Source organism: Phacochoerus africanus, chromosome 11 (assembly GCF_016906955.1).
Source record: "Phacochoerus africanus isolate WHEZ1 chromosome 11, ROS_Pafr_v1, whole genome shotgun sequence".
Taxonomy (NCBI): domain Eukaryota; kingdom Metazoa; phylum Chordata; class Mammalia; order Artiodactyla; family Suidae; genus Phacochoerus; species Phacochoerus africanus.
The window spans coordinates 44,253,903-44,269,416 of record NC_062554.1 but is presented as its reverse complement, the minus strand read 5'-3'; the positions used below and the strand labels follow the sequence as shown (position 1 = coordinate 44,269,416).

The following is a 15,514-nucleotide window of genomic DNA, read 5'->3' as shown; positions in this document are numbered from 1 at the left end:
AATACAGAAAAGAAACTCAGGGACTGGGAGAAGAGACTTGTGGTTGACAAGGGAGAGGGAGTGGGATGGACTGGGAGTTTAGGGTTAACAGATGCAAACTATTGCATTTGGAGTGGATAAGCAATGAGATTCTGTCTTGCTGTATAGCACAGAGAACTATATATGGTCACTTGTGATGGAACGATGGAAGATAATGTGAGAAAAAGAATATATATATGTACGACTGGGTCACGTCACTGTATAGTAGAAACTGACAGAACACTGTAAATCAAGAATAATGGAAAAAAATTAAATCTTAAAAAAATAAATAAAATGAATAGCTAAGTCAGAGTGTGGAACAAAATTTTCATAGAACATGTAACTGACTAAAGACTTTTATTTGGAATATGTAAAGAACTTCTACTACACAATAATAAAAAAAAGCCAAAAGCTCAACCCCCAAAGTGGGGGGGGGCACACAATTTCACAGGACACTTGAAGAAAAACAAATAAATGAATAGCCAATAAGTGCATGGAAAAGGTGATCAACATCATTACTCATTAGGATTTCCCTCATTAACATCATAATAAGAGTTCATGCTATGATGCAGTGGGTTAAGAATCTGACTGCATGGGCTCAGGGTGCTGCAGAGGCACGGGTCTGATCCCCAGTCTGGCACAGTGGTTATACAGGATCAGGCATTGCTGCAGCATAAGTTGCAACTGTGGCTCGGATTCAATTCCTGGCCCAGGAACTTCCATATGCCATGGGAGCACACACACAATGAAATACTGGATTCCCTCTCTCTCTCTCTCTCTCTCTCTCTCTCTCTCTCTCACGAATCTGACTAGGAACCATGAGGGTGGCGGGTTACATCCCTGGCGTTGCTCAGTGGGTTAAAGATCCAGCATTGCGGTGAGCTGTGGTGTAGGTGGCATACACGGCTCGGATCCCACGTTGCTGTGGTTCTGGCATAGGCTGGCAGCTACAGCTCCAATTAGACCCCTAGCCTAGGAATCTCCATATGCCTCGGGAGCAGCCCTAAAAAAGGCAAAATGACAAAAACAAACAAACAAAAAACCCAGAAGGATGGATAAACAAACCATAGTACATAACAAAAGGAATATTACTCAAAAATGAAAAAAAGACAACATGAAAAAATATCAAAAGCATTTGCTGAAAGAAAGAAGTCTTACACAGAAGTTCCTGTCGTGGCTTAGCGGTTAATGTATCTGACTAGCATCCATGAGGACGCAGGTTAGATCCCAGGCCTTGCTCAGTGGGTTAAGGATCCAGCATTACCCTGAGCTGTGGCTGCAGATGTGGCTTGGAGCCTGCATTGCTGTGGCTGTGGTGTAGGCCAGTAGGCAGTTAGAAATGGGAGACTTGAATACAGAAGAGATACTTCATTTGGAGTTGTTAAAATTAGGTGATAGTTAAAATTATGGAAGTGAATTTTCTTTAGGAAAAAGTATAGAGTAGGGCTCAGATCTGAACTCTGAGGTACACCTACAGTTTGGGAGTAGAAAAAAGGAAGAAAAGATAAAAGAATAATCAGAGAAGAAAGGAACCAGTTTTGAATAGTAGTATAGGGTTTCAAAAGGGAGAAGATGGTTAACGGTGTCATAACTGTAGGGTAGTAAATGAGAACCATGTCTGAATAAAGGCCATTGGCAATTATTGAATGTAATCAATAGAGATCTTTAGGCAAGGGAATTAGGTTACTGGATTTATTTTTCCCTTAATATTTTGTTACGAAAATTTTCAAACATTCAGAGAAGCTGCATCAGTCCATCTTATTTTTTATGCATATTAAAGTAAGATGTAGTTATCAGTAACTTCACCTCTGAACTCATAAACATGTACATATAAATGAAGTCATACAATATGTACTCTTTTGTTTAAGATTTCTTTTTGTTTGTTTGTTTTTTTAAGGCCGCACTCGGGGCATATGGAGGTTCCCAGGCTAGGGGTCGAATTGGAGCTGCAGCATCTCTTCTGTATTCAAGTGTCCCATTTCTAATTGCCTACTGAGTGTTTTAACTTGCATATCCCATATCATCAAAAGTATTACCTCACCCTCAAAATTTTAGACCTGGTATTCTACTTCCCACTTACTGTCCACGGTGCCACAGAGTTACCCAGGGTCAAAACAGTTATTTTGACTTCTCCCTCCATGCTAATCCTTAAAATAATCAGACACCAATTCCTCTTGAATCCGTTTCATTTTCATTCAACCCATTGGTCTTACGATTAATTCCTATAAACTCATTTATTGTAAGAGCTTACTGATTGATGTCCCAGCCTCTGTCTCTCCCCATAATTCACCCTGCATATTTCTAAAACATCTCTACTCATGTAACTCCTGTTTACATGACCTCTATGATTTCCCGTATCTAAAAGATACTATTGCTTGCTGAGCAGAAAAAGTTAAACAAAATGTGTTACTTGCTGGGTTAGCAAATCTCTAAAAATGGAGTCCTCGCAGGAACAAGGCCTCCTCCTCAAAGCCCCCTCCCACCGTGAATCTGAGCTGTCCCTGTCACTCATTTTTAACCAACAGAACACCACAGTAGTAGCACTGGACTCCTTCCAAGTCTATGCCTTAGGAAAGCCTGGACACTTCCATTTTTACACTCTTGGGGGCCCTGAGCCAATTAAGAAATCTGGCTCTTTTGCTGGAAAGACCACCTGGAGAGGAAAAAGTCCTGAGACAGCATGGAATGAGAGCGTGGAAAAGGCCTAGACATCCCAGGGCTCCCCCCACAGGGCCCAACTTTCCAGGAATCCCCAGCAAGGTGCCAGAAATATGAATGAAGACATCTTGGATATTCCCACCTCAGCTGCCTTGTAACTGCAGCTACAGTATTAACTCCAAAGGAGAGGAAAAGAACCATCCATATGATACTCAATCTACCCAAAGAATTGAGGGAAATAATAAAAATTGTTATTCTAAGATGCTAAGTTTCACAGTGTTTTTTCATTTTTAGTTTTCATTTATTTATTTATTTATTTGCTTTTTAGATCCACACGTGCAGCATATAGAGGTTCCCAAGCTAGGGGTCGAAGTGGATCTGCTGGCCACAGTCATAGCCGCAGCAACACAGGATGCAAGCCAGGTCTGAGACCTACACCACAGCTCACAGCAACACCAGATCCTTACCCCACTGAGGAAGCCAGGGATCGAACCAGCATCCTCATGGATACTAGTTGGGTTTGTAACCCCACTAAGCCACAACGGGAACTCCTTACAGTAATTATTTTACTTTATTTTATTTGTTTTTTAGGGCCACATCTGTGGCATATGGAAGTTTCCAGTGTAGGAGCTGAATAGGAGCTGCAGCTGCAGGCCTACGCCACAGCCACAGCAACACTGGATCCTTAACCCACTGAGCAAGGCCAGGAATCAAAACCCACATCCTTATGGCTACTAGTCGAGTTTGTTACCACTGAGCCACAACGGGAACTCATACAGTGTTTTTTCAAAGGCAGCAATAGATAATCTAATACTTGCCCTCAAGAAGCTAACTACACAATGAGGGCGAGGGTGGGGGACATTTCAGCAGATAAAAAAGGCCAGTGTTATAACAGAGGTATACACATACCATGCTAGGTGAGTATGGAGGGGGGCCATCTGAATCAATGGTCAGGGTACGTATGAAGGAGGGGATAAGGACAGCACGTGGGGAAAGCTTTCTAGAGTAGCTGATACAGACTGAATTTTAAATGACTTGAGGATACTACATGTAGTAGTTAGGTATAAACTAGCATGGTGGTTTGAGGGAATGGTAATAAGAGACATAACTAGGGACATAAACAGGGACTACATAATTGAGGGCCCCATATTAAACTAAAGAGTTTAAACTTTACCCTAGGAACTATGAAGGATTTTAGGCAGGGAAATTGATATTATCAGATTTGTCTTAGGAAGGTTTCTATGGCAGCTGCGTACTAGACAAATAAATAAGAATGGAGGCAGACTGGAGGCAAAGAGAGTTTAATAGTCTACCTCAGAAAACTAGGTAAGAACTGTAAGAAACTAAGAGCGGCAGAGTGAATGGAGAGAATTAATATTAAGAATCCACAGGACAGAGTTCCCGTCGTGACACAGTGGAAATGAACCCAACTAGGAACCATAAGGTTGCAGGTTCCATCCCTGGCCTCGCTCAGTGGGTTAAGGATCCGGCATTGCCATAAGCTGTGGTGTAGGTCACAGACGCAGCTCGGATCCTGTGTTGCTTTGGCTGTGGTATAGGCCAGTAGCTACGGCTCCAACTCGACCCCTAGCCTGGGAACCTCCACATGCCGCCAAGTGCAGCCCTAAAAGCAATAAATAAATAAATAAACAAGAATCCACAGGACTTGGTAAGGCAGATATGGTGGAGAGGTACTAAGAAAGGAATTTAGCTTCAGTTATTCAGCTTAGGAACTGGAGGAGACAGTGGTGCCACTTATGGAGAAGTGGGAGAAGCAAGAGGGAACAGGATTCACACACACATAGAAACTTTAAACTCAGACACAAGGACAGGAAGAAAGGATGGATACATTTGTTGATAAGAAACTGAAAAGGTTTTACTCTATGGCTATTTTTCAGTGAAATAAAGGCAAGATCAGATGCTAAGACTACAGAGAGATATGGTGGAGACAGAAAGTTTAGAAAGAGAGGTGATAGTTAGGGACAGTGCTCAGAAGAAGAGGGAGCCCCGAGGAGCTTGGTATTTGGGGAAGTCAAGTGTATCCTGGCCCCAAGACACACGGCTATATGATTTCCTCCAGCAGCACTCAGCAGCCCAAGTTTAAGAATAATAGAGGGGTCAGGTGGCTGACTTGACCCAGGACTTGAGTACTATGGAAAACTAAAAGGAAAGGAACAAGCATGAGCAGCACTGATGATAATGGTAAGGGAGTAATTCAAGTCATGGACCATGAGTCTAAGCTGGCCAAGAAAAGAAATGCTTCAGGGAGCTGGGAGACTGGTGGAAAATGCAATGAGGTCAATAAACAAGAATGAGGACCTGATGTGGTAAACTGGACATTTACTGAGAATGAGACAGAAAGCTGGAAGGACTGAAGACTATGATCAAAATACAGGATGTTGCAAGAGTCTGGCTCACCGCTTTACACCTAAAAAATACTCACTAGATTCACTGAATTGCCAGATAAGCTATTAGGCATTCAAAGTATATCAATTAAATAAACTAGCACTTTGTGAGAAATTTCCAAAATAAATCCCCAAGCATCCTGTCAATTTCAAGGTAGCATAAACTCTTACATTACCTCCAAAATAATGCTTCCAACATCAACTCCCTTGATCTGCTTTTACCTGTCACTCTATCACAAGTTCATTAGGCAAGCTCAAAGCATTTTAAAAAAGAAAAATCTAGCTTGATATTGCAATTTTTCTACTACTTGTCTCAAGCTACCTTAATGAATCAACTGATGAGTCTTTGAAAGCACAAGCTCACCATCTTTATTCAAGAAGATCTTTATTTGCTGCTATCCTCGATGGGTCATTATTAAAGGCAGAAAGCTTAAAAAGAAGTTCAGCCCTAGAAGAGAACTAGCTTAGAAGCCTCACCTTTCTAATAGCAGCAATAAACTTGAAGGACCCAAGCTGGGAACTAGAAAGTATCCCTACAAAGGCAAGACAATGTTCATTATAAAGCAACCAGGTGTCAAGGAGAAAAAAATCAAATACATGAATAACTGAATATTGGGTTGTTTTTGTGTGTGTGTCAATTCAGGGTGTCTTCTTTAAAAATTATAATTACATTTAAAAACATAGTGACTACCTTCAAACAGTACAAAACAGTTAGCCCTGAGATTTCCATTAAATAAATTCACCTTATATAATATCAATGTGGAATTCTCTTAATTTCTTATCCAGCAATTCAATAAATACTTGTCAAATAATTACCAGATATACAGCATTGGGGTAAGTATAAAAGAACACAAAAGAATAAGAAAAAAAATTTAAATGTATACAGAGAGAGTCAAATCTTTATCCTCATGAGGCTTACAACATCAATGGCCAACAAGACACACACAGGTGGAAAAAAATGCAGAATACAGTACAACATGAAAATAAGTGCTAAATGGATAAAGAGCTGCACAGGTGTTCTAAAGAGGGAGGAATTAGTTCAGGAAGAAATGGACAAGGAAGATTTCACAAAGGAGGTAGAATTTAAGCTGAAACTTGTAAAATGGGTAAACGGATAAGACATCTTATAAAAGAACCTCATTACGTCCCCAATTTTCCAAGCCAGAGATATGGGAGTTACTCTAACTCTTCCCTGCCCAGCTACTCATGCTACCCCAACATCTTACAAATGTGTTCACAGCTCTCTTCGCCACCCCAATGGAAAACTATTACTTCAGTTTTGGCCACCATTACTAACGTGGCTATTTCAGATAAGTCTCCTAACTGGTCCTCTACACTACTCCACTCCATTTTCCAACTGACAACATCACCTATTTAAACTGCAAAGCTCTGTTAACAATTGTCAAAATACGGAAGCAACCCAGGTGTCCATCAACAATGGATAAAAGTGGTGTGTATACACACACACACACACACACACACACACAACACACGCATGCACAATGGAATACTACTCAGCCATTAAAAAAAAGAATGGAATTTTGCCATCTGCAGCAACATGGATGGACCTGGAGGGTATTATGCTTAGTGAAATAGAAAGAGAAAGACAAATACTGTATATTATCACTTATATGTGGAATCTAAAAATAAAACAAACTAGTCAATAATAACAAAAAAGAAGCAGACTCACAGACATGAGGAACAAACAAGTAGGGGACTAAGAGGTACAAGCTACTATGTATAAAATAAATAAGCTAGAGGGATACAGTGAACAGCATAGGGAATACAGCCTATATTTTATAAACTTTAAATGGAATATAAAAAGTTCTGAATAACTATGTTGTCTATCTGAAATGAATATAATATTGTAAATCAACTATATTTCAACTAAAAATTTAATTAAAATAAACAAAATGTAAATTTCACCCTTTGATATCTGCCTCCCTCCTTAAAATCCGTCATTCTCTCTCACCATAGAGGAAAAAAACCCAAACTCCTTAATGCAGTATTTGAGCCTTCTGTGACTGGCTTCTGACTCCTCCACTAGCCTCTCTCTCCTTTTGAGACTTCAGATCTCGGCTGCTGTTCTCTCTCATCTGTAGGCCCCCTGCCTGCAATGTCTTTATCCCTCTTCACTGTCTGGCTAATTCCTCCCTATATCCACCTCACTCCTGCAAGTTTTTTCTTTGAAAATTTCCAACCAACAGAAAAGTTAATAGAATAGTACAATAAACATATGCCTTTCTTTGGATTCATCAGTTGCTACAGGTTTTTGCCACATTTACTTCACCTCTCCCTTTGAACCACCTGAAAGTTACAGACATCATGACACTTAACCCCTAAAACTTCACTAAGTATCTCTTAAAAAGCAGAACCTTCCAGACCATCACATAATACCAAAATCACACCCAAAATATTTACCACTGATACAATATTACCTAATACGTATTCACATTCAAATTTTCCCCTTTATTCCAAAATGTCCTTTAATAGTTATCATCTTTCATACGTGGAAAATGATCCAGCAAATGAGACTGCTACTTTTCACTTTGCTCACTAACACATTAGCAAGCCATGATTTTCTTGATAAATAAAAATGCATTTTAGTAGAAATTAAATAAAACCACAGTACTCACAGCTATTTTGATCTCTAAACAGGTCATATTAAGAAAATTGGAAAACTGAAAATATGACCAAATTCTATGCCAATCTTGTCTTGCACCCAAAAGAGGACACAAATCCATAAAATAACTCTTTCCAAACAGCTTACAATCTGTTTGAAATATGCTTTTGGTGCTGAATGACATAAATATAATCAAAGTAGCCTCACAGCATGAACTATAAAACATCAGCTAAAGCAAGTGAAATAGGTGTTACACATATATCAAAATCTCGATCATACTTGGGACCCGACAATTAGCTGCTGTTATTTTACCGTATTAACGAATCTCTGAAACACCTTTTATTAAATTTAAAATAAGGTGCTGAAAAAGCTAAATCACTGGAGGATTTTAATTTGTGTACTTGTTTTTCAAATAAAAATTAGATTAAAAGAAAAGAAACTAGAACCACAAAAAGGACTGGCCCCTTATGTACAAACATGCACACCCACACAGGGTTTCTATTCTTAACGCATCATTTACCTTCTGCCCTTCTCACAAAGCTTCTCAATTTCAGCTTTCAGATCCTGTTCCTTCTGCAAAAACTCCTTCTTTTCTTTCTCTATCTTCTTCTTCGTTTCTTCTCGCTTTATTGTTACATCCTGGATAGCCTTTAATATCTCCTGAGTCCCACACAATTACAGTCACACGCAAAGAAGGAAATGAATTAGTTCTTTTGGTCCGGAAGGTAAGTTACTTTCAACTATCATAAATTAACATTCTGACTTTAGTGAATTTGAACTGAACTGAAGAAATCTGGTTGATGAGTAGTTCCAAAAGCCAGTATTTAGATGTAAGGGAGTAAGTTACAATAAAGCAGATTTCAATTCAACAGGAGAATTTCTAACAACCACAACTGTTCAAAAACAGAATTTACTGCCTTGTGAGGCAATAAGCTCCCCATTACTGGTGCTCCAATGAAGGCTGAATGAACACCTGTCAAGACTGCTGAGAAAAGCATTCTTGCACGGGGTGGGGGGAGTCTGTTAAGTCCAATAAATACGGTCTTATTTAACTGTGTGTACACATATATACACATATATATGTGTGTGTACATACAGGTATAGATATAACTATATATCTCTATATATGTAACTATATATAAGTCAATTTAAAAAATCATAAAGTTGTCAGCCCTAATTCACACCAATTTCACCCATAAAGTAATCAATGTGTGAACTGTTCTGTATCATGTTTCCACATCTTTCTCCATTCTCACACAAATACATGTGTACTTATATATGTATTTCTTTACTTTTTTAAATAATGAAGTAATTTTATATAATCATTCCATATCTTGCTTTGTTCAACTGGCATGAGCATATGTCTATAAATACAGAGCAAACTAAACAATAGCTGCATAACACAACATGATATGTATATAGCCAATTTATTCAATCATTCTCTATTAAGAGTCTATCAGGTTGATTCCAGTTTTCTTATAACTACAAATAATACTTTTAATACTACAATAAACTCTATGTCTATATTTTCATACGAAAACTTTTATTTCTGCAGAAGAGACTCCTAATAATAAGATTGCTAGGTCAAAGTATATATACATTTTAAAATTTAACTGACAATTCCTAATATCTTTTCTAAAAAGGTCATAACAATTCACACCCCTACCAATGTCTGAAGAGAGTTCATTTTTCCTTACCCTTGACAATTTATTTTTGCCAACCTCTTCAAAAAGAGGGAAGAATGGTATCTAGCAATTTTAATGAGCATTTCACTACCTCTTATTCTTTTACTGTCTTTATTATCTGTCTCCTCCACCTACAATAACCATTCAATGAAGGCAGAGACTACATTTCATTCACCATTAAATCTTCAGAGCCTAGATCAGAACTCAAAAAAAGATTTGCTATATGACTGGATCAACACTAGTAAGACCAAGTTTAGTCTCATATATTTATTGCTCATTTGCTTTTCCTCTTCTGTGAATGACTGTTTATAACTGTTATAGGCAAAATAATGACTCTCTCCCCACAGAAATGTTATTTTGATCCTTGGAACCTATGCTACCTTCCACAGCAAAAGTGGTAGGGAGACAATCCTGGATGATCTGGGTGCGTCTAACTACAACATGGGTCTTTAAAAGTAGAAAACCTTCCCAGTTGTGATCAGAAGAAGATGTGATTAGGGAAGAGTGGTTAGAGAGATGCAACAGTTGCTGACTTTGAAGATGGAGAAAGGAGGCCACAAGTCAAGGAATGCAAGCAGGGAATGCTGGAAATGCAGGGAAACGTCATCTCAGAGTCCCCAGAAAGGACTGCAGTCCTTCCAATACCTTGATTTTAGCTCAGTGACGCCCATATTGCACTTCTAACCTACACAAGTGTAAGGTAATAAATCTGGATTGTTTTAGGCTCTACATTCATGACAATTTTCTAGAGAAGCAATAGAACATTATTACAACAGGAAACTAATACGATAACCTTTCCTGTTTTTCTCTAGATTGTTTGTAGGAATCCTTGAACTTGTAGGAATTGCAGAAAGTCACAGATCTTAACCCTTCATCAGATATGCTATAAATATTTTCTTTTAGTCTAACACTGATCTTTTGGACTATGTATCATTTACGATACCAAAAATTTTAATTACATATAATTAAATTTTAATTTTTGATATCTTTGGGGTTTTTTGGCCTGGGTTAAAATGACCTCTTGCAACTTGAGGTATATAAATATCCTCCTAAACTTTGTTCTAATTTAATTTTTTTTTTTTTTTTTTTTTTTTTGCTCTTTAGGGCTGCACCTGCGGCATATGGAAGTTCCCAGGGTAGGGGCTGAATCAGAGCTGCAGCCACCAGCCTACACCACAGCCATAGCAACATGGGATCCAAGCTGCATCCATGATCTACATCACAGCTCACAGCCAAAGCTGGACACTTAACCCACTGAGCAAGAGCAGGGATCAAACCTGTGTCCTCGTGGATACTACTCAGGTTTGTTACCAATGAGCCACAATGGGAACTCCCAGCTTTTATATTTTTAATCTACCAAGAATTGTACTTTTTTTGGGGGGGGAGGGGGCAAGGCGTGCAGCAGCTAGATATGGGATCTCAGTTCCCAGACCAGGGATTAAACCCAGGCCACAGTGGTGAAAGCACTGAATCCTATACACTAGACTACCAAGGAACTCCCCCCAGAATTGTATTTTTAAATGAGACAGGAGTTTAATCAACTGATTTTCCAGATAGTCAACTACATCAACAAAATATATTAAATAATCTTTTTCTCTCTGAACTAAAAAGGCATGAGACTTTGGACATGATACCCTCAAAAAGATTCTTTTTTATCCTTAAATTCTATACAACCATTAAAAAGTTAAACACCACTTTTTTACTTTCATTAATTTGAAAACAAAGTTTGATTAGAGACTATAGCTTCACTTAATGACAACTTTATTGTTATTATTCTTTTTGGTTACACCCGAGTCAGGCACAAGTTCCAAGGCCAGGGATAGAACCCCAGCCATAGCAGTAACAACACTGGATCCTTAACTGCTCTGCCACCAGGGAACTCCTGACAACTTTAATAGAAGCAGAATACCTGGTGATTCTTCATTTCTTCTTCTCTCCTTTGCTGAAGTTGCTTTAATTGCACTTGGAGCTGATTCTCCACTTGCCTCTGCTTGTCCAGGACCTCCTGGTAACGCTCCTTCAACAGGGTTCTCTCTGTCATCATTTTATCCTATTGGTAACAACAGAAGAAAAGTTGTTTGGTTTTGTTTTTTTTCTTTTTCTTTTTTTTTTTAATTCCGGTTTATTGTTGGACAACATTGTTTCACACATACATCAAACAGGCCAAAAATAAATAAATAAACAGCAACTTCATAGACAAAAAAAAAAAAGGAAAAGAAACCTTTTATCTTTGGCCTTTTTAACCATCTCATACAAGCCAACTACTTATAGTACAGCAAAGTACATACACAAAAGAAGTTACTAGAATGCTTGGAATAAGATTGTCTTCTTTTGTTGTGGTTTTTGTTTTACAAGGTTTTTTTTTCTCCTTTGAGAGTATAATGAACATGGTCACACCACAAGTAAAGTCAGAAGTAGGACTGGTTTGGTCATCTGGGATCATTAAAAACAGCTGACCCCTAACAATATGTACAAAAATATAAAATGTAAATAAAAAATACAAACACATTTTCCTTTTTAAAGTACTTTAAGAAAAAAAAAGCAGGGCCTTGGAAGTTTTGGTTCTTTTTTTCCTCCGCTGTTGCAAATTCACGTTGTGGTTTTGGTGGGGTGGTGGAGAGCACACGTCATCTGCGCACGCTGCCTGCAGTGGGCAGGTGGGCAGGCGACTCTCTACTCGAAGGTGACCATGTTTAGGATTCTTCTGAGACAGGAAGTGGAGGGTGAATAGGTCACGGTGGCCTTTTTGTTTTTTTAAGTTTTAACTTTTCCTTTTTTGCTGTCTAGTCATCCTCATCCATCTTCTGCTTCTTGGTGTCCTCATCACCTTCAGCTGCCCATTTGCCACTAGCTGCCTCAGCCCCCTCATCTTCATCTCCATCCTCTTCCTCACCATCACCTTCCTCCTCCTCCTCCTCTTCCTCCCCACCTTCTTCCTCTTCGTCTACCTCATTGTCAGTCTCCTGCTCCCCATTTTCCTCATTAGCATTCCCATTAGCAGGGGCCTCTCTCCCACTCTCCGCCTCCTCCACAACTTCCTTCTTCTTTTTAAGCCCTTGGTGGTGATCTCGGAGCTGGTGTCCACAGCCGCATCTGACATGATGGAGCACGCCGGTGATCTGATGCAGCGGATTAAAAAGGAAGTGGGAGTTCAAGGACTCTGGTGATAAAGCTGCGGGAGTCTGCGGTGGCAGAAGAGGAGTGTGGAGGAGATGGCTGTGGAGTGTGGAGAGCCGGGCACGGAAACAATGCAAAAACGGCTTTTCAGACCAGCCAGTCTCTCCTTTTTTTTTTTCCGTTTTGGCCAAAGCATGCAACGACTTGATGTTGGATCTCGGTTCGCAAGCCAGGGATTAAGCCTGGGCCACAGTGGTGAAAGTGCCAAGTCATAACCACTAGGTCACCAAGGAATTCCCAGAAGTTTGATTCCCTGATTTCAGTGGAAGAAACAATCACCATGTGTCTAGTCAAGGCACCATGCAGAGCTCCACGGCCGCAGGGTCCACTACTAGAGCTACCAGCCATGCTACCACTATGAAAATTTACATTAATTAAGAATAAGAAAATTTAAGCATCTGGCTCCTCAATCACCTTGACATATTACAAGTGCTCAGTAGCTACATGGGAGTAGTGGCTACTATACTGGACAGAACAAATACAGAACACGTCCATAATTAAAGGAAACTCTACCATGCAACACTGTGCTAAGAAGGGGGATGGCAAACTATAGCCTGTGGGCCAAACCCAGCCATCGCCTGTTTTTATAAATAAAAACCAGCCATACTTGATGACTTACTGTCTGCTTTTACATGACAATGGCAGAGTGGAGTGATTATAATAGAGCCCAGATAGCCCACAAAGCCTAATGCATCTTCTATCTGACCCGTTACAGGAAAAGTTTGCCAATCTCTGCTCCAGGGAATAATAGAAAGAAGAACAAGCAAAAACAAAGAACAGATCACCTACTCAAAATGCATCCAGAAACTGAACTCCATACTGGTCATTAGCACTAGAAGTTGACAGATCCACCAAAGGGGTCTGAGGAACTTGGTACTCAAATTGGGAAAACTGGCAACCTCTCAGATTAAGTAGGGAGCAATGTATAGCTTCTGAGGGCCACAGTTCATCTCTGCCTCCCCCACAGCAGTAAATCAGGAAAAGTAATGGTTACCTTTCTAAGGGACACTAAAACTTAGAGTTAATTTAAAACACATTTAGTATAAGGTAGCCCACATAATTTTTTTTTTTTCTTTTTTATGGTCACCTCTGCAGCATGTGGAAATTCCCAGGCTAGGGGCTGAATCGGAGCTGCAGCTTCCAGCCTACACCACAGCTTGCAGCAACTCTTTCATGTGGTATCCATGAGGATGTGAGATCAAACCTGCATCCTCACAGACACTATGTCGGGTCCTTAACCTACTGAGCCACAATGGGCTGACTCCAGCCGACATAAAATTTAAAAAGAGCATTAAACTGAATTTGTTCATGGTAACTATTTTCAAAGAAAAGAAAGGTTTTAGAAATCAATGGGGGAAAACTTATCACACTATGATAACAAAAAACACACTCTCAAGATGGGACTTTACGTTTGTGATAAGCTAGTCCTTAGTTCATGTACTGAAATGTGACTAAAGGTCCCTTAACAAATAACTTCTTTGCATCACATCTTTAAAGGGATTCTGAACCTGAGCTCTATGAATAGATATACATATAAAATTTTTTCAGATGAGAATTCAGTTTTCAAAAGATTCTGAAAGAAGACCTTAATCTAAGAAAAGTTAAAGAAAGGTTAAGAACCAATTGATGAAACTAGTAGAGGACTCTTTTCTTTTCTTTTCTCTTTACTTCCTTATGATATCTTTTCCGGCCATAATGCATCTTTTTAACAACACAGGATATGGGGGGAAACGCTAGGCTTTAAGGAAAGAAGTCTCAAGGTACATACTATGAAGACATACAAATGGATAAATTAAAGGCATATGGTAAATTACTTGATCCAATTCTTCTTAACCTACTGACAAACAAAAGGGTTACACACAATTATTTTGTTTGATTGATGGCTGACTGGTTCTTAGCTCTAGGAGTCACAATTTCAAATGCAGGTAGTGCACAATTACTATTAAGGCATGAAAAGGGTAGCAAATAGAACAGGAGCCAACTTCCCTGTATTGCCACCAAGCTTAACACCTGCTTAGTCCCACCGCCTTTTTAAAAGCATGTGGACCACACCATCACCCAAAGGAATACATAACCCTGGGTCTCCTTCAGCCCAATGGCTTGCCAGTTTCTACTCATGCTTCAGACTAATCCTAAAGCTTATTTATAACTTCTCAGTTGGCCCCTTCGATTGTTATATAGTCACCCAAACCCCACCTGATAACTGTGGGGACCAAAGAAATACTCTACATAAAGTGCTTAGAGCAAGCGCTCAAGAAAAGGTGACTTCTCCCCCTTTGCCTGGAGGTTCTCATCTGGCACATCTCCATCAACTCTCGGATCTTTTTACTTGCCTGTTATAAATAACTCCAGCGTTGCTACTCTCTATTTAAAATGTTTTATTGGCCTTATGTCATTAATGTCCTCCAATAACTTACTTCTTTCCATCCACCCCTCGATTTCTTCAACTTACACCAAATATCCACTTTCTTACCTGTTTTTCCTCCTTATTTCCACTCAGTTAACACATCTTACCCTAAGGACCTCTTCCTGAGCCTAGGGTACCTTTCCCAGTATTATCCTTCCTTTTGAAAAATAGACATTCGGATATCCACACCGGAAGTTTTTGCCACAAAATGCCACTTTAACAAAAATAAAGGTGAAGTTCTCTAAGTTTTAAAAACCAATAACCTAGGAATAAAATAGGAAGATACAACTAAACAACACGTGAGAGAAAGACTTGATGGCGTCTGACTGAAAGCTCAACAGTGTGACAAGATGACCAAAAGAAGCCAAGGTAGGCTTAAGAAATGGTGTCTAGAATGAGGGAGAGAACAAGAGTCCCATTGTATTGTGAAGTAATTAAACTGTGTGTGCACTCCTATACTTAGTTCTCAGGGTCACATTTTACAAGAAACATTGAGAAAGAAGATGGAACGTGTTTAGGTGAAAAAGTAACTGGGATGATA

General features: G+C 39.3%; 1 protein-coding gene and 1 pseudogene across 5 annotated transcripts in view; both read right to left on the bottom strand.

Moving 5' to 3' along the window:
• RNF214 (ring finger protein 214) overlaps positions 1-15,514 on the bottom strand; it is a 42,501-nt gene that overhangs the window by 21,252 nt on the left and 5,735 nt on the right. For all 5 annotated transcript variants that reach the window (XM_047751894.1, XM_047751897.1, XM_047751898.1 and 2 more), the window contains exons 5-6: positions 11,299-11,439; positions 8,225-8,364 (exon numbers count right to left, since the gene is read on the bottom strand). In XM_047751894.1, the coding sequence (XP_047607850.1) occupies positions 8,225-8,364; positions 11,299-11,439 (281 nt within the window). The remainder of the gene's footprint in view (positions 1-8,224; positions 8,365-11,298; positions 11,440-15,514) is intronic.
• Positions 11,736-13,611, bottom strand: LOC125110567 (prothymosin alpha-like; annotated as a pseudogene).